Consider the following 19,019-nt stretch of genomic DNA (forward strand, 5'->3'; position numbering starts at 1 on the left):
ACGCATGCGTTAAAACAACCTTGAAATTAGGATTGCGGGCTCCTCTTGTCGCCCGCAAAACGATGCCTGTAATACGATCTGTGAGTAAAAAAGTGAATTGTCACATTGATGCAAAATGTTGTGTACAAAGTTTCAACTGTTCCAAGCGCTATTCAATGTAAAACTTTATTACCAGTTGCCTATCTGACTAATTGTAGCTTTTAAGGTAATGACTTTAACTAATTACGTTAATCAGTTCAGTTTGAACTTATTTTCTTGATTTTCCCATCCTCGGAAACCCAGGGGCGGTCAGTTGGGTCAGGAAAAACGGCGACGAAAGTTTTCAAGAACGGGCGAGAGAACCCCCGAATGCTATTCTTAAAGAACCAGTTTCACGACTTATTCGAATGTTTGTCTGTGATTGCTTTTTGTGCCAAATCAGAAGTGATCTTCTTATACGAAAGAGTTTACCTGCAAACTCGACTGTTCGCTATACTACAGGCGTTTCAAGCTCAAGTTACGAGTGTGGAATGTAAATTTACTTTCTCGCAAGAGAGTCGGTGTGGCGTTACAGGCAACCGTTGAGACGTGGTACGAGAAATAAAATACTGAGGTCTAAGAATGCTTCCTTTTTTCCTGGCCAAACCGACCGCAACTGAGTCACCGAGGATGGATTTTTTTTCCCGTAGACGACCACCTCCCGTAAGCGACCACTTTGTCGTGCACCAAGGGTGGGCTGACCAAGAGGGCTGAGTGTATGCACTCTTTAGATTCAAGAGCTTCAGTTCAGTTGCTGAGTGAAGTAAGGTATATGAAGCTGAGTTCCTTTTTGGCTTGAGGGTTAAGGCAATGCTGTTGTATTTGATATTGAATCAATAACAAAGGTGAAGAAATATTGACGTATACTTTGTTTGTTTATATTTTTTTTCAGAGGTGTTGACCTTGATCCCAATTGAAAAAACCTGCAGCAGCACTATGATGATGAACGTATACTAAAAGAAGATAACGGTAGTTTGCCTTTTAAGTACCTGCATCAGAGTGGTAACTTACATGTTTTCTTCTTCTACATACAGGGTGTTATTTTAAATATTTTTTCCTCAAAATATTAGTTAACTATTAACATTGCTGTCGTTCATAGTGTTATTCGGATCAAGCGAATGATATTTTTAGAGAAAAAAAAATAAAGGAAAACTAGCTAAAAAAAACGCTTTGACGCATTATATTGTTTTGCATTCATTGACAGTAAACGGCTCTTCAGCTGTGGCAAAAAACGGATCGAAAAGCCCCAATGACTTTTAAGAGTCCAATCACATAACATCACGGCTAACTGAGAGACTTAATTGACCAATCAGGTCAATATAACCAGAGTTTAATACCATCAACTGACGCTATACAACTCACTTTGACTCTGAAGATGACTATATAGCTAATATAGCTACCGCACGTCGAAACTTCAGTCACTGTCAATATTCAGGACTACTATCACCTGGAAGAATATGTTCTACCTACTTATGAAATGACTCCTGGAGTCAAACCTTTAGCAGTTTTATCATTATCATTAATATTATTACTATTAATATTATTATTAGTAGTAATATCATTGTTTTTAAACAGTTTGAGAAGGACAGTACAGGAAATTGAAGAGCATCTCTTAACTTAACCTTGAATGCCCAGCTTGGTCCCTTCTCAAAGATCCGGCCAGGGGTAGCGTTAATTGGCATGGTTTTCAAAATGGTAAAGTGACAACGAAGGCAATATAAATAAAATGAATGTTAATACGTTTAAGCGAAAATAAATTCAATCAGGATATTGGCGCTTGGGCATAATATCGCATTAAACTGAGCTCTTTCGTTGTGAGTAATTATAGCCAGAGTTAGGCGAAATTGTTGTAATGGCGGCGGAACAGAGATTGTAATTATCTTCCGAAAGGTAAGGGAAATTTATGATGAGGTTATTGCTTCGTAGACGGAGTAAAAACTCTCCATTCCAACAAATATCCGGCTGCCTATGGACGAGGCTTTTTTGTATAAGGGAAGTTGTCAAAAAATGCTGTACCCGATAAGTACCCATCTTGACTGAAAGGAACTACAAAAACCACGTCTTTACACATTCAAACTGATCATCAGGTTACAAAATGTTCGTGATCATGAGGTATACTGAATTTTGAATTTCGATTTCCACCTAAAGTATCATTGAAAAAAAAAAAAAATTCACGGCCTTCGCTTCTGGATCCTTGCTCATGCAACACGATGGAGCGAGACGGAAGAAGGCACATAATTTACGGACCTGAAGAGTTTCAGCGTCAGAGTGAAAGCCAGCGTTTAATTTGAGTGTTTCCGTCATTCACACGCCAGCAATTTTTCTACAACAACGAGACAATTAATCAGCATTGAAAAGTGCTACAAAGAATATTGCCAGTTTATAGTCCCTTTCGCAACTTAGCTCAGTTTTTCTTAGTATTTAAGTATTATATAGTTTTTATAATCTTATTGCAGTTTCCATGTACTATATAATTTTAAACACTTTCATATAGTTGCAAGCTTATTGACCCTTATTCGCAATTTAACCTAGTTTTCTTAGTACATAAATTTTATAATTTTATGCAGTAATTCCATATACTATATCATTTTAAAAACTTTTATATAGTTTCCAGACTTGTTTTTAGTTTTGTGACTGACCTGTAAACTAGCTTTATAGCTAAGTGTTAGACACGTTAATAAAGTATGTATGTATGTATAACATCAATAAAAACAACGTTCCAAGTTGAAATCGAAGAGACGATGAACAAATCCGCCGATTTGCAAGCCTTCATCCCAGCAGACTGGAACTGACTAATATCATGTCTGAACGACCCAGAAACCAAGGAGAGGGGACTTGAGGGTGTTAAAATCCAAAAAATGTTACTGAAGGGGGAACATGCCCCGTGCTTCCCGGTCAGTATTTATCCTAGATCCGCGCCTGCTTCATGCATACCGTGCACGTACCTTTAGTTGTTTTAGTTCTGATTTTGTTTTGTCTTTTCGACTTCGTTTGTAGGTGTAATCCACACAGAAAGCTCGACGAGAGATTTTGCTACGTCAACTAGGAATCATCTTGTTTAATTCAGGAGTGCGAGATCAGACAAAACTGAGTGGAGAAAAAAAAGGGTTCCAAATAAATTTTGCTATCTTTTTCCTTTTTTTTTTTTAATAATTAATCTTTTATTTTTGTTATTAAAAATCTACTAGGTGCAGTCAAGTTTCTGGACTCAAAGCGCTAAATATGCACTATAGTTATGCTGAAATATTACAAAAAGTATACGTACAATATATCTTTTGTTTACACTCAACCTGAGCCCGTCCAAACCTGGATATACCAGCCTCAGCCTATTCTTAGGCCCATTTGCCCCTTTCAAACATTACTTGTTCTCATAGAAGCATTCCCAAAGTACCTGGAAGTAAAAAGAGACAGCATCAAAGGAAGTCTTCCCTGTTATGGAACGAATTTTTGCCCTTCAAAGTGTACCGAGCGGCAATAATATTTAGCTCATTTGCAGAGGCCTCACACACCAAACGAGTACGCCATTGTGCCCTTAACTAACCAACATCGAGGGAAGAGGCTGGAGACGAGCCCTATATACAGTTTTGAGGAGTTACGGATTCACACCCACCCCTGAACCTCTAAAAGCCCAAATGAACTATCCATGAACAGACTGTAAGTCAAGCTAACATCCTTATCCAAACGTTACTGGAACCCGTTATCCAGCCGAAGGATCAATACTCGAAAGCGCGCATGACGGCTCATGCTCGGCTCGTAATGATTGATACATTAAAAGGCGCTCTCTTCGCAAAGTCACAAGCAGTCCCTATAGAATGAGAGTGAAGCTTTTTCTGAACAGTCGAAATTATCAGATCGACATTTTTCGTCTTTTATTTTAACAGTTGGAGATGGAACCTTATGAGTCGGAAGGAAGGAACCTTACGGTTCGAATCCCATCTGGGGTTCAGATTTTTTCTGTATCCTCATAAGGTTGATTCTTTAGATCTCCCTTTATTTTTTCCTTCATAATACTAATATCATTGACATAACCTTATGAGTACAGGAAATAAACGAGCATATTATGATCATCTTGGGCGCCCAGCTTGGTCTCTTCTCAATGATGATGATGATAATTGGTTTTCAATATGGTAAAGTGACAATGAAGGCAATATAAATAAAACGAATTTTAACACGTTTAAGCAAAAATAATTTTAATGATATTGGCGCTCGGGCAAAATATTGTATTAAACTGAGCTCTTTCGTTGTGAGTTATAATAGCCAGAGCTAGGCGAAACTGTGGTGATGGCGACGGAACAGAGATAGCAATTATCTTCCGAAAGGTGAGAGGAATTTATGACGAGGCTATTACTTCTAATCGCCTTTATAAGAGTTAAAGATCCTTGAGTCATACTCACAATCTCTAGTGACAACGAAAGCTGTGAGGTAAAGTGCTTTTGAGCAAACATTAGTTGAATGAGATTACTTATGGCATCTACATATTTTAATTTAAGTCGTCTTAAACCGACTGTAACCTTATGAGCCGACTACAGAGGGACTCACCTCGTGTCAAAGCGACATGCTTGGAAAGCTCGTCGTAAAGTATTAGAACCCAATATTTTTTCTCGTGGCAAGGGTTTGAAATTCACAAAAGTTACATTTTCACATCACAATACAGCTACTCAAAGATTGCTTTATACATTCCAACTAGTTCGGTTTTGTCCTTTAATGGCAAAGGCTTCCCCGATTACCTAAAATGAATCAAAACTCGATACAGAACTTGTGAATTGCGTGCTTTACTTCTTGCCATCCCTTCTATCAGGCAGGTATGTTAATTTCCATACTACTACTTCAATCATTTATGAACAAGGTGAAACGTTACTGCATAGGAGCACCTAACGAGAATATAGTCCAAAACCACTTAAACATGGCATCGTTAAACGTATTTTGTATTTAAAAGGTAGATATAGGCATATTTTTATCCCCTAAAAATTTTTCATCTGTTCGGATTTCCTAGCTGAAAGTCTAGTGATCCTAAAATTATAGGGATCTAAACTTACGTTTTCGAAAATTTCAGCTAGAAAAAAGGCTCCCGAAAATTCTAGGTGACCCCTTAAGGGTAAATATCCGTTAAAAATGGGCAATTATACCATTTTTTAGATGTTCGAAAATCCTAGGAGAGGCAGGCAAGCAAGAAATTTTACAACAAATGTTCCGAAGATTCTAGATCTCAAATCGCCTTCCGAACAGATATTTTCCGAAAATTGACGTTGGGTGCCCCTGACTGCATAAAATGTGTTAATAAGCATTATTACTTATGAGGAACTAAGAACTGGTATATATGCAATGCCAAGTTTTTCTATTCCATTTATCGCTTGGTGATCATGAGGAGAGATTTTACGTCTCTCAAAGTTAAACAAGTGAGGGGTCTATTATATTTTTCTGGTTTATAGGGTAGGCATCAATGTTTCATTGTAGTTCCGTCATCACCAGTGTGACATATTTGGCTATTATAGGCCATTTGCACTAAGAGGTCAGGTAAAATCGTTTTTATGAAAATGAAAGTTACTTGATTTTTTCTTCAAAAAACGATTAGTGGGTCATATCTTTCACAAAATAATAGTGATTTGGTATTTCAAACCTGCACCAATTTCTTAAAATGAGTAAGTTCGTAGCTGAACGTGATTTTAAAACATTATGAATTACCTCTTTCTGAACACAAATTTTGCACTTAAACTTCAAGGAAAATGCTGAAAAGTTAACGAGGGAACGTTTACAGCACATCTGAGCTTAACTATCTAACGTTTAACAAGATCTAAACAGAGAGTAGCTTTGGCCGCCATGTTGGCCGCAAGAGTATGCCCCAAATCAAATATTTCCCCACTTTCCCAAAATTTTAAACATCCCCCTCCCTAAATTTTATATATTAAAAATATTCGTAAAATCATCCAAACATCATAAATAATTATTGAATTAAGGACTGTAACTTAATTGATAAATTTTTGGTTGAATGAAATCTTGGCTAGATATTTAAGAAAAAGGGTGGAAATCAAAGAAAAATAATGCTTTTAACCGTACCGCTCCCTTAATTGTTCACCTCTTTTAGCAAGTATGCCGAGTTCCTTTTCCCAATTTTTTGTTTCTTTCAATATTCTTCTTTTGCATTATATATATACACATAATTTATGAAACGTCAAAGGGATATTAGCTCCCCTGAGACTTTCACTGGGAAATTAAAACAAAGAAGCTAAAGAGATCTATCAGCCTGAGAAAACAACCAACATTTCGCGAAGTCACTACTGGTTTCCCCGCGAACTGACATTTTATTTCACGCGGTGGGGAAACCAGTGGTAGCGTCGCGAAATTTCGGTTGTTTTCTCAGACTGATGTATGTTTGCATCACTAATCAAAACAAGGCATTGATTTTACATGACCCCATGCTATTATTTTGCTTAAGACCTGCCGTCCAATTAAATTCCCTCATCTGCTATAATGCTTCTTGTAATGGTCTGATGTTTATTTTCTTTTTTCATTAAACTTACCAGGACTTTCTATCACACAAATAACAGCTTTCTAGCATATGTTAGCTTTCTTGGGAAAAAACTGTCAATAAGGCACGAACCATGAGAAAAGTGGGGGGAGGGGGGGGGGGGGGGAGGTGGAGATTTTTCGAGCCGCATGAATTTTTCCCTTACGAAATATATATATTTTTATTTCGCCCGGCCCCTCCTCCCACTCATAACTTTTCTAAATGTCCTTCCCTAATGACGTAAACCGTTAACAATGACCGCTTGCATTGAGGTAGAACTAACTCAAACTCGCTTGGCATGTTAAGGCTACTCAGTTGTCTAATTCATAAAACAAAAGCACTTTATAGATGTTGTAACTGTTAAAGGAGCCATGTCACAAATTTTAGAGTAAATTCTAACAGTAGGAACTGGTAACAAATTGTGACACATACAAATAATCTCTCCGAACATAAAAGAAGGTATCAATAACACAGCAAATACAAGTGTAGGCACGAATGGACAAACTTAAAGAAGGTTAAAAGGGTTGAAATTGCACAGGCGGGTTTTTTGTTTTTGTTAGCCTGACAGTTTTTCAAAGTTCATGTCTGTTGTTTGTAACGTTGTTTGATACTACTACGTCATACTACAACGCGACTGGGTTATTGAACAATGCGTTCTCCAATATTAGGGTTTTCCTTGGGGGCAAAACGAAGAGTCCATGTTTTGATCTTTTCATCCATTGCCTGATAACCCACTTAACGAAACCATTTTTCAAGGTCATAAGAAAATCGCTCTAACGTTAAGTTCCATAGCGCATAAAGAAGAACGAGCCAGCCTTGACACTGCAGCCCCTTTTTAAAAATAACTTTACACCCTGGTTTATGTCAGGTTGAACATCTTAAAAAAATGCTATAATTATTTATATGTTTCTACCTCAAAGTATTAATCTCAGTAGCATTATGTATTTTGTGTTATATTTATTATAATTGAACAGAAATCACTGGCAAGATGCTGATAAAATGATCTTGTTTAAGAAAAGATTCACTCATCCGAGATGACGCTTTATTTGCATGGAAAAGCACTATCACAAAAAAAGACAGCCTTGCGGAACTTTCACGCTTATTCCAAATACAGTCATAAACCCCGTTAATACGGACACTGAGGGGCCATAGAAGGTTTCCTTACTAACAGAGTGTTCGTATTAACAAATGTATGGGCTTTTTTTTCCAAGGGGCAAATAAAGTAAATTGTTCGTAATAATTAAGCGTGTGTCCGTTAAGCGGAGTTTGACCGTAACACAAGCCAACTGCCGATCGATGTGAAAGCATTCACACACATTACCGACATTATCATGAAGAAATGTTTGTGAGATACTATAATAATAATTGAACTTTGATTTTTACAATTCTCAACAAAGAAGCAAGCAAACAAACAAAGTGGTCTGATTCATAGATTTATTTTACATGCAGCTCTCTTGGGTTACCATAAACTCGCCCACGAAGACGACCAACGTTTCCTCTTTCCACTAAAAAAAATTAACAGAGGGATGGTTCGAGACGGAAGTAGGTTACTGGCTCACAGACTTTCAACCACAGACTTAAGAGAGTGAAAGCCAGCACTTGACTTGAGTGAGTCAGTCACACATACCCGCGCTACCCATTTTGCCGGAACCAAGATCTGAAACAGTTGCTAATGCCAATGTCACAATGAGCACTTCAGAGAAAAACGTGTCAAGGAAAACCACACGAGCTTCAAAGTTTTCCACTTATCCTAGCCGTTTATTGTGATCGAGAATATTGGAAGGAGTCAGCTTGATGCTACTTGATAAAGTTCAAAGCTCAACGACTGAACTGTTTTGCTTTAGTGCTGCCCGGAATCATTTCAATGTACGTGTTATCTCAAACGTTGCCACTGAGTTCTTTGCAGAAACGTATGGTGTTCAGTAATGACTCGACAATCTATGGTCTTTGAAAAAACAAAATGAAATATTTTATCCTGCGTCTATCCAAACGTAGTTTCTCAAACTATGACGTCAAAATGTGGTAAGAACGTTAAAAATGATCTGCAAAAATCAAAAGGAGGTGGAGGGGTGAGGAGTGATGTAAACCTCACTGGAAGTTCAACAAGATTTTGCTACGTAAATTGTTTATAAAATGAATGTTCTGGTCAACTTGTTAAATCCAGAGTTCTGCGAGATGAGACGAAACTGTTTGACAAAAAGACAAACCGTTTTAAAATAGATAATTTCTATTTGTTGCCCATTTTAGTAGCCAATAAAAAAAGAATGCGAAGAAAGAGGTTTGGCAGGCAATCATCAGTATTGGCATGGGGAATGCAATCAGTTATTAGTCATCTTAAGTTATTTTAGGCTGTAGATACAGAATATAACTATTTATTTCAGAAAATAGAGACTGTTACTGTAAAGTGGTCAGATTGCAACTTCACCCATGTCCTTTAAGACCGAAGAATATAATGTTGAAAAGATTTCTTGGAAAAAAAAGGACACACTGAAGATGATCAGGACCGTTACACCATAAAAATCACACTTCAATTATCATTCAAATGTTAAGCTTGAAGCATTTATGGTGAAGAAGTCTCTGTAGAAACATGCATTTTCAGTAATGACGCAATAATGGCATGTTTATTGTTTGATAAAATAACGAAGCACTCGACGTATTGACCAATAGTATTTAGCTTCCGAGATAATGTTCCTCAAAGGCCTCCAGCAAAGATAAAAGTGCCTCCTGAAAACACGAAAGAATTATTTGAGAATATGAGAGCTGTAAAACCTTCCTTCTTGGTCATTACACTTTGTTTTGTTCATTATCAGCCTAATGAAAAAGTGTCGATGGAAAAAGTTTTATGGAACATCTTTTGCTATCTAGTGACACTGCAGAAATACACCGCGGGCCGCCCCAAGCCTTTTCTTTGACATGTGGCTATGTGAGATTAAAGACAATCAATGTCCGTTGATTTATGTTTGTGACGCAAATAGAAACGGAAACAATAAAATGCTTTTTGATCGTTTTGTTGAAAAAAGATTTTAAAACAAATGATATATCGCCCGGGCAATTCATTACCTATCTGCTACTTAGCCGACCAGGAACAACATTACAGGTAGATACAAGAAGCTGAAGCTTATTTGTTTTTCTTAAAATGCTTTATCACTGAAAGTGTGTTGTCTTTGTTTCAACTAAGAATCAATTATATTGCCATTTCTTATGACTTTGTTGCCAGTGATGACATATTTTCTTTTTTTATTTACCAAATCAGCATTTCTTACAGACGCGTTTTGCCGAAATGAGTAATGTAATGTAGGATTGAAGGCTTCTGGAGAAATGTCCTTGTATGTAAATGATTCATTAGTGGCAAAGATTTACTCATCCCCCTTTTTTCCTCTTATCGTTACTTCTTCCTCTTCTTTTTTCCCCTTTTTATCCTCCTGGTGGAGTTTAATTAAGACTCCTGCTTTAATAGAATTTGATAAAAAAAATGTGAAGGCCAATTGGCGAAGCCGTTCGTTAGTTTAAGAGGTTCTTTACCGACTCATCGAGTTATTGTACTAACTTTTACCAGAGCCAGCCTAAAGGATATGGTATATTTTTTTTTGTTCAGGTGACGCTTTGGTTTCCCAAAAGAAAGAAAACTGCGATGGACTCAAATAACAGAGCAGTTAACGGTGAGGTTGCAATTGACTTCAAAGGAGATGGAATTTACAACCAGAGACATGCACCGCATTCGCCAACTCTCGGACATCACGCACCTTGGAGGTCTTACAACATGGAAAACAAAATGCCAGAAGAACAAGTAAGATTCTATTTTATTTCACTCTTTTATTATTAATTTTGTTTTTCTTTACTTCGCAATAGATCTTCAATTAAAAAAAAAAATGTATCAAATAAATTTTGAAAAAACTTTGCTAGTGCATAGCCAGATTTTAAAATTTGTGTTCGCCATTTCTTTTCCTTCGTAAAGTCATTGTACATCAATTTTCATTTTAAAAAATTATACTTTGTGACAATCGTTCTTTAATCTCGGCCTTATCCTAAATTTACTGATATAGGGTGGGGCAAGATCTGCTAAGCTGAACTTGCGAAATATTATTAAGCACGAAAGGTAAAATCTTTGCACATTATATATCTAGCTAGTAACAATTTTAAAAAGTACACAAAAGGAAAAACCAGATTAAATAATCCAAACTTCGTAAGTTTTCTTTTATAAAGCGTTAAATGGAATTAAACCCTGAGTTTAATGACCTAAGATCGACCGTTCGAATTTGTACAGCCAAACCATACACAAGGAGTTTTAAGAAATTTTTCGGTCGATGTTTCAATATCAGCACGCTGTTGGAATATCGGGCAATCAAGGCTAACTACCCCACTTAGTATAAAGTGTTACTTGCGCTGAAACGGATACTCCAAAATCGTTAACTCGAACTGTTATTTTCCTTGATGAGAATCTTGGAGTAAACACCTTAACTGATCACTAAACCATAAGCCTTTCTTGGTCATGCTTGACGTCTTTGTACTTTTGCCAAAAGGTTTACATTTCTGTCTGAAAATCAGACAAAAAGTTTGTATTGTTCTCGTCGTTGAAGAAACCACATTGATACAAAGCCGCAACAACCTACAAACCATTAACATATTTTTATTCTTTTTACCACAGTTTTTGTGTTAAATGAACGACAGGTTTAAGGTCCAATTAGTCAGTAAAATCGTTTACGTCAAAGAATAAAAGGAAAGGACAGATTTGCCGCTCATAATTTTTTTTTTTACGCCGCAGACTTTCCATATATATTGCTCATATCGCTTAGTCACCTTACGTCACCATGATATCGACGCTTGCATAACTAATTGCCGCACAATTTTATCATTTAAATATATTGAACTTGTTGCACAGGAAATAGCTTAACTGTAAAGGAAATGAGGGTTGACAACTATAAAGTATGACGGTCACTTCACTTCTCCCTTATTATATTTATAAGACTCATCTATATGTTTATATATTTTTTGAATTAAAAAAAAAATCGGCTTTATTTATTTAGCCCTACAAAAGCCACCATCAAACTTTTGCTTAGCCGGCATTTTTCTCGAAACAAACCAAGATTGTGTTGGAATTCAGGCTTGACCACATTCAAAAGCCAATACCTGCAAGATAAGTTGAATAACAATACATTATTGACGCACAGTCTCTAACAAAAGAATATTGCATCTCGTCTTAGTAGTATTTATAGAAAATATTTTGAGATTGTAATATGTACTCGAGAATTTTGCAGCAATCAAAAGGTTGGCTGAACAGTCCTTGACGAAACTTTTTCCCAAAAACAAGTTGTTTCTAACTGACTCCTGAAAGAAAAACAAACTAGAAGGCTTGTTTAGATAGTTCAGTCCTGTTATAAACAAAGCAAAAATCGAAACAATAGGTTTCAGTAGGTTGAAATCTTTACTGCGGCAATATAGGAAAAGAGAGTGAATGATAATTAAGTGATCAGGAGATAGAGGAAATAAGCTGAGTCATTTGCTACTAGTTAATGGCTTAAAAATTAATGAGTTATTAATGAAAGAAAGTCTTGAAACAAAGGTATTTTATTTATTTATTTATTTTTATTCAATTATTTTTATGGCGCAAGTAATGAGGCTAGTGACAAGACTAACAACACAGAATAAAATTATTTATTATTTCAACGACCATTTAAAATATATATATTACTTTGACATAAATTTTAGAATAAGCACTGGTGTAAATTTGAATTAAAACTATGGCATTGAAATTCAAATAAGGTTCCTTGAGCCGAGATGATAATAATCATGAATTACCACCGCAAATGATTCAAAAGCTTACGTCTCGATAACTCGTTAAAAACAAACTGAAACTTTTCAGCCTACAGTAAAATTCACGGCATCTTTCATTTTGCTCTATTCTTGGTTAGCAACCTTGTCACAAGTCGGCCAGGTTAGAGCCAGGGCAAAACAATTAAGAAGGTTCTTTCGCAGAATTTTCATGAAAAATATGAGTATAGTATAAAACCAACATGGCTGCTGTGACGTCAGCCGCAAACCAGCTGAAATCGGAGTAAGTGGGTCCCTTCCTATCTCTGAATGGGAGAAAGATCTCAAAATCTAATTGTTCTCGAGGTTACTAAAACAGGCATTAACCGACAGAGTTTAAGTTAAACCCGTCAAGCAAGGTAAACTTGGGAATAACGATATTGGTAAAACTGGAATTTTTATGTCACAACTGTCACTGAAAAATGGGTTTGGAGTACTGGTCAAGCTGGTCGGTGAATTTGGCTGAATATCAACCAAGTTCTTTTCTGCATTTTCAAAGACCGAGACGCAAAGTTTAATGAGAATAAAGAAGGCAATTCCGAGCGGGGTTAGATATATAAGCCCATCACGCCCTCTGAAATAACCTATCAGAAATGACAAAGTTCGCTTGTGGCTGCCCAATGGTGGAGCCAACCAAGTGAAATAAGAACTATGACAGTCAACTTATTAACATGCCACATCAGAATCTAGGCAGTTTGGCGAGTAATAGTTACATTCGTCCCTCCTTTTTTTTTTTTTTTTTTTTTTTTTTTTTTTTTTTTTTTTTTTCAATGAAACCCAAGAACACAAATAACACATTTCATGTGTGACATGGTTTTCGTTTGTTTGCTTGTTTCAGACTATGCCAGGCGTGAATGCAAAAGTTAAGAAACCACGCAGAACACCAAGAGAATGGTTTAAGAAATATTTCTTAGAAGGTAATCTTCACCTTGCATAAACTGATATCGTGAGCTAGTTAAAACGCCGTTTCAGTCATATACCTAGGTTGGGCTAACTACATCCAGCCACGAGGCCCATGTTTGTATCCTGAAGGTCTAGCCTTGTCTTGGTTTTCTGTTTGTTTGTTGGATTATTTGTTTTACTCTTATTATCATTTTTTTTTGGTTTGTTTTTCATGCTTCGAAAGTAGACTACGATGAACAAATCTCTTTGCATTTTTACACGAGCTGAAGTCTGGGCACCAGGATAATGATCATATTTCTAATAGCAACCATTTTCCCGTGCTGTTCCTCAGGTCAGGCTTTAAATGCAACTCAGACTCAGGCCCTGGAGAAACTAGATCCAAACGCGCCCTTGATCGAGAGAATCCTCGTGCAGCACCGTCGTCTGCTGGGTGTGGCCATTCCGTTTGTATTTTATCAAGTTTTGTGGTGGAGCTGTTTCATCAAATACGACTTTAAAAGCTTGTTTGGAGAAAGATATTTCATCTCCATCACCATGATTTTTGGATCTATGATTGCAGGTAGGGAAAACACGTTTTCAGGTTTACCTCTCTGCACCTTCAAAACAGAGCCAAGTAAAAAGAATCCCTCCGATTGTTTTACCGCGGCAGGATTAGTTATTCTGTAGAGCTCTTGACTGTAGAACGGGAGGGCGAGGAAGCGATTTCCGGGTTCGAAAAAACTCAAGGTCTTAAAATAACAGGAAAGCAAGGATACTGACTTTGTCCTTCAAACCGCTAGATCTTGGAGCGGATCGGGTGACCACTTAAAATGGCGGCCTATCTTCAGAAGGAGACGTAAAAAAATAGTCTCCCTAATTAGTACTTTCGTACTAAATACGTTAACACACAAATAAAGTGTTTTTTGGGCTTGTTTGTTTGTTTGTTTGTTTGTTTATCTAGTTTGGCCAATTGATCACCGAAACTTAACCATCTTCATTTCTACTAGTTCTACCTTTAACATTTGGTTTTTCGTTGTAATTTGTTGATTATGATTGCACGTACCCTTTTTTTTGTAACTTGTTTATAATGGTTTTAGATGTTTACTTAAAACGTTTTTCTCAACTTCTCTTCTCAGGAATGACCAGCGAAGGGGGAGGCGCGGTCGCTTTTCCAGTCATGACCCTTGCTTTCAATATTCCACCCTCAATAGCACGTGACTTTTCGCTGATGATCCAGTCCTGCGGTATGACGGCAGCGGCTTTCACCATCTTTTGGATGCGCGTACAATTGGAATGGCACTCCATCATATTCTGTTCAATCGGAGGCTTGATTGGTATGGCTATTGGTCTGGAATTCATCGATCCTAACCTTTCCCCACCTCAGAAGAAAATAGGATTTGTAAGTGTCTGGTTCTCTTTTGCGTTTGCCTTGTTCCTTCTTAACTTATACCACAAGCGTAAGACCTACAAAGTCATCCCACAAATAAATCCGTGGAAGCTAATCGTCCTTTTCTTCACTGGCCTCATTGGAGGAATCTTCTCTGCTATCGCTGGAAGTGGTGTAGACATATGCAGTTTCAGCGTTCTAACGCTTCTCTTTCGTGTCAGTGAAAAGACAGCGACGCCTACCTCCGTTGTCCTTATGGCGATTAACACTGTGGTGGGATTCTACTGGCGCCAGGTGATGCAGCAAGACATCTCTGCAGACGCGTATTATTACCTTGCAGTGTGCGTACCAATTGTTGTGTTGGGCGCTCCTTTGGGTTCAGTTATCGGTAGTCATTTTCATCGCCAGGTTCTGGCTGGTTTGATCTATCTCCTAGACACTGTGGCCTTAGTTAGCGCCCTTGTCATCGTCCCAATGACCGCAGCGCTATGGGGTGCGTCTGCAGGTATCATAGCATTTGGATTCATCTTTTTCGGACTGGTCACTTATGCGGGACAAAAAATCATGGAAGGAGTCGAAAGGGAGAATCAGCAGCTTCCAAAAACCCGCATCGAGACGGGTGCAGAGGCAAGAGAAAAGGCAGATGAGTATTACACGAATGGATATCTGGCCCACAAGAAGCGCGTGGGGACTGGAAATGATATTGATCTTGGGCAGACGAATGATGGGTACTCTTCTAGAGGGTCAATGAACATGTTGTAGACATTGCGTAATGAAAGAACGACATCTGAACTTGATGAGTAAATTAAGCAGTCCAGAAATGTGAACTGCAAAGGTACAATTAACAAGTCATGTAATGTGTTGCAAACGTTTCAGCTTGCTCACAGACATCTTATATTCTCTTTCCTGAAGAACTGAAGGAGAGATTAGATAGCCCGCGAGTGATGTAAGTTAGCGCGATAGCTCAGTCTAGTACAATTCTCAAAGTGGATGTTTTCGCTTAAAATATTGTGGGTTTATACATGTATTCTATTCAGATTATTAAGTCCGGATTTTGTTGATTGAGGACCATGTCACGTTAAAACTTCAAGTTAAATACCTTTGATAATGCAATTTATTTATATCGGTATTTATAGCGATGACTATTACGCACCTAAAGCGAAAGTACTTTTGCATGGAAACATTTTTCCACTTTCGACTGACAGCTTCCCTACTCAGTGGTTTGAATGTTTAAACTCCTGTTCTTTTACTATATATATTGGTCAATTTCTTTAGCATTACTGGCCGTTAAATGCATTTGGACATTACCGAAATGAATTGACCGTCAAGATTTCGTGGACTGGAAAGCTGCAAAAACCAATCAAATCAAGTCACAATCAGTTTCCACCTATAAGAACGCCTGTGCGTCACTGGTACGCATCATTACCTTGAATAATTATTACAGAAGAAAAACTGTGTGATCTAAGGGACGAACCATTAGAAAACTTATGGCGGGGGGGGCAGGCGAAGTAGAAAAAAATATTCGCGCAAGGGAAAATTAAATAAAGAAAATTTATGCATGCCAATCAAACCTAAAAAATATTCATGCTAGGGTCTAGAAAAATTCATACAAGGAATTTTGATAACGAAAAAAATTCCTGCGGCTTGAAAATCCCCCCCCCCCCCCACCCCTAATGGATGGTCCGTCCCTAATAGATGTAATCTCGTTTAGTAGGTGTGCATCAATTCGTTCTTTGTATTTGTTTCCTTTTTCGTTTGGCAGCTCTCCAGTTCTATAAACAGGTGTCAAGTTTCTGTAGAAGTCCTCCTGGCATTAAAGCCGAAATATTATAATAATATAGCAATTCATCAATTAAAACTACTTTGTACGTATACACCAAAGGTTTATGATAACGCGTAGAGAGACGGAATGGCTTTGATAACGAGAACATTACAAATTGATCTACTATGCGAAGGTTTTTTTTTTGTTGTTTGTTTATTTGTTTCTGCTCGTTAATTCAAGTTTTCATGTACGAAATGCGTTCGAATGAGTTTTCAAGTATTATACGGTATTCAAAAAATGTAAATAAACATACTCACTTTTAGACATATATCTATGTACCTATTACATAATATGCAGTATATAAATAAAATGAGAAAGAACAGAGAAATCTGAATTGTTCTAGTTTGCTTGGTAAAATTGTAGTTGTATCTATTTTTGCGTGGTCGGTAATTTTATACAAAAAATGAACATTATTTGAATGAAAAGTGCACGAAACAAGGAATGACTCCTTATATTTAAGTCTTACAGTGCAGTTAATAATTTTCCGCTAAATTTATCCCTATTTTTCTATATTTCTTTACTTTTCACATAACGTTGTCTAACCTGTTTGAACCTGAACTCGATGCGCAATAATTTGGCGGATCAATGTAGCTTTCTAGGAAACTGACCACCCAGCCCTCCCCCGAGTCAACGTTATCACTTACTTCCCGCCTAGAACAAACTGTTGGCTTAGAGGAGGGGTAGCTAGGTGGGCAGTTTCACCTAAGTTGATCCAATTTGACCATATTGGCGCCGCCCAGTCCTATGTAGTATGTAGAGACTTAACATTGTAAGACGCGGACAGGTGCGAGGACTTTCAACACGACGTAGTGCGTCCGCGTGAACCAGCGTCATTTTGGCGGGAATACTTTTAAGCCGTCGTCAAGTTCGTGATTGGATTGAAGTTGGATTCTTGAAGAAACGAGAACTAAACTGAATGACCTCTGTTTTACCAGGATTGCACACTAACTTATTGCTGGTGTTCTATTCCATCATTTCACTAATACAGTTCTGAAGGGTGTTGAGGGCAGGACGTTGATCATGAGGGTCGGTTATGAGCAGAGATTATGTCTTGAATAAGTGCGGTATAAAGAATAAACAAGAGAGGACCGAGTACCGAACCTTGCAGAACTCCAAATTCTAATCTTTGATCGCTAGATGTGGTGTTACCAATAGTAACAGATTGTATCCGACCAGTAAGACAAGACGAAAACCATCTTAGCACTGTGTGGGAAAAACCGAGGAATCTATTCAGCCTATCCAAAAGTATAGTATGGTCTAGGGTGTCAAATGCAGCTGACAAATCAAGCATCACTAAACCAAGATCTTGCCGACAATCTTCAGTCCTAAGGACGTCACTCATTACTCGCAGAAGAGCAGTCTCGATCGATAGGCGCATTGCATAGAAGGCATTTAAAAATTTTTCCCCCAAGTATAAATGTGTCTGAACCGCGACATCCTTCTTAATAACTTTTACTAAGAAAAGGTATATTGGCTACAGGTCGGTAATTTTTTAAAGCATCAAAGATCATTGTCAAGATCTGGCTTCTTCCGTCAGGACTGGACAAATCAAAGATCGTTTAAGCGCAGAGGGGAATTCACCAGAGGTTAAAGATTCGTTGACAATAGCTGTTATAACTGAACCTATGGCGTCAAAGTAATCAGTCTTTAGAATATGAGCTGGTACTGGGTCGAGTAAACAAGACTTGCTCGAAACTAATGTGATAATTTGTTTAACCGTATCACAACTTAAGATGTCGAACTGTGATTTGCATTTTTCAAGCCGTTTGTCAATTTTTTTTGTGAATATTTCATTATCTTAGCGCAACGCGGCAAAAATAGATCAGGTGACTAGTTATTTTAAAAGCTAGAAGTTCATTACGCAACTTACATTTCAAAAGTGTCACTACCGATCGCATATCGAAGCTTACTAGCCGCATATGAAACACAAATTGTAAGTATAACAATTGCCCGTCGCTTCAACCGAAATTGACTTGTGTAATAACCTTCTTTGTAATATCAATTTAATTTTTCTGTTGACTACTTCTTGTTCTTCTACAACTAAAAGTGCAAATAAATTCCATGTACGGTCATGTACGCGAAAATCAGTTTGTGGTGACTGATCTTCAATATAAAGTAGCCCTTCAAACACAGGAGCGAATCAAACTTAAACGAAAAAAAGTGAGAACATCTAACAAAGTCATTAGCTACAAGTATAGCATGATATTTAGAAATTCCCTCTAACTCATTCTTGAGGTTCCGAATCCTTTGTACATAAGAGTCATTAAAATTTCAGACAAGGAATCCAGAGAATCATAGATGGTTGGTAAAATCGGGTGATCCTGAGGTGAACAGTCGATAATAGTTTTAAATAGCCTGTGGTTACCTACTTGGCCAATTTTGGCTTTGAAATAATCTGACTTTACTGAATCCAGCATGAAAAGTTGTCTGTGAATAGTAAGGTGGGATTTCCTAAACATTCTCTCCAGGCGACGCTTCTCGCGTTTAGCGACTAAACCAAGACGCTCTCGGTCTATGGTGGATAGTGAGTAGAATAAACGTTGTATGTTCAGGGCTGTGTTATAATCCTCAACCGAAACATGCAGGTCCTTTGTATT

At 37.5% G+C, this 19,019-nt stretch overlaps 1 protein-coding gene across 1 annotated transcript; it reads left to right on the forward strand.

Annotated features, from left to right (window-relative positions):
• Positions 1-9,458: 9,458 nt before the first annotated feature.
• LOC140923306 (uncharacterized) lies at positions 9,459-15,956 on the forward strand. The gene is made up of 5 exons (XM_073373399.1): positions 9,459-9,620; positions 10,119-10,310; positions 13,170-13,248; positions 13,566-13,793; positions 14,350-15,956. Exons 1-5 carry the CDS (start codon positions 9,480-9,482, stop codon positions 15,360-15,362), a joined length of 1,653 nt encoding a protein of 550 aa, XP_073229500.1. The 5' UTR covers positions 9,459-9,479; the 3' UTR covers positions 15,363-15,956.
• The last annotated feature ends 3,063 nt before the right edge of the window (positions 15,957-19,019 follow it).

This window comes from Porites lutea, chromosome 13 (assembly GCF_958299795.1).
Source record: "Porites lutea chromosome 13, jaPorLute2.1, whole genome shotgun sequence".
NCBI classification, from domain to species: domain Eukaryota; kingdom Metazoa; phylum Cnidaria; class Anthozoa; order Scleractinia; family Poritidae; genus Porites; species Porites lutea.

Excerpts from the sequence above, each read along its gene's own strand:
- LOC140923306 (XM_073373399.1), top strand. The coding sequence starts at position 9,480 with ATGTTTGTGACGCAAATAGAAACGGAAACAATAAAATGCTTTTTGATC. Across the intron at positions 9,621-10,118 it reads GACCAGGAACAACATTACAG|GTGACGCTTTGGTTTCCCAA; the intron begins GTAGATACAAGA and ends TTTTTTGTTCAG. Across the intron at positions 13,249-13,565 it reads TAAGAAATATTTCTTAGAAG|GTCAGGCTTTAAATGCAACT; the intron begins GTAATCTTCACC and ends GCTGTTCCTCAG.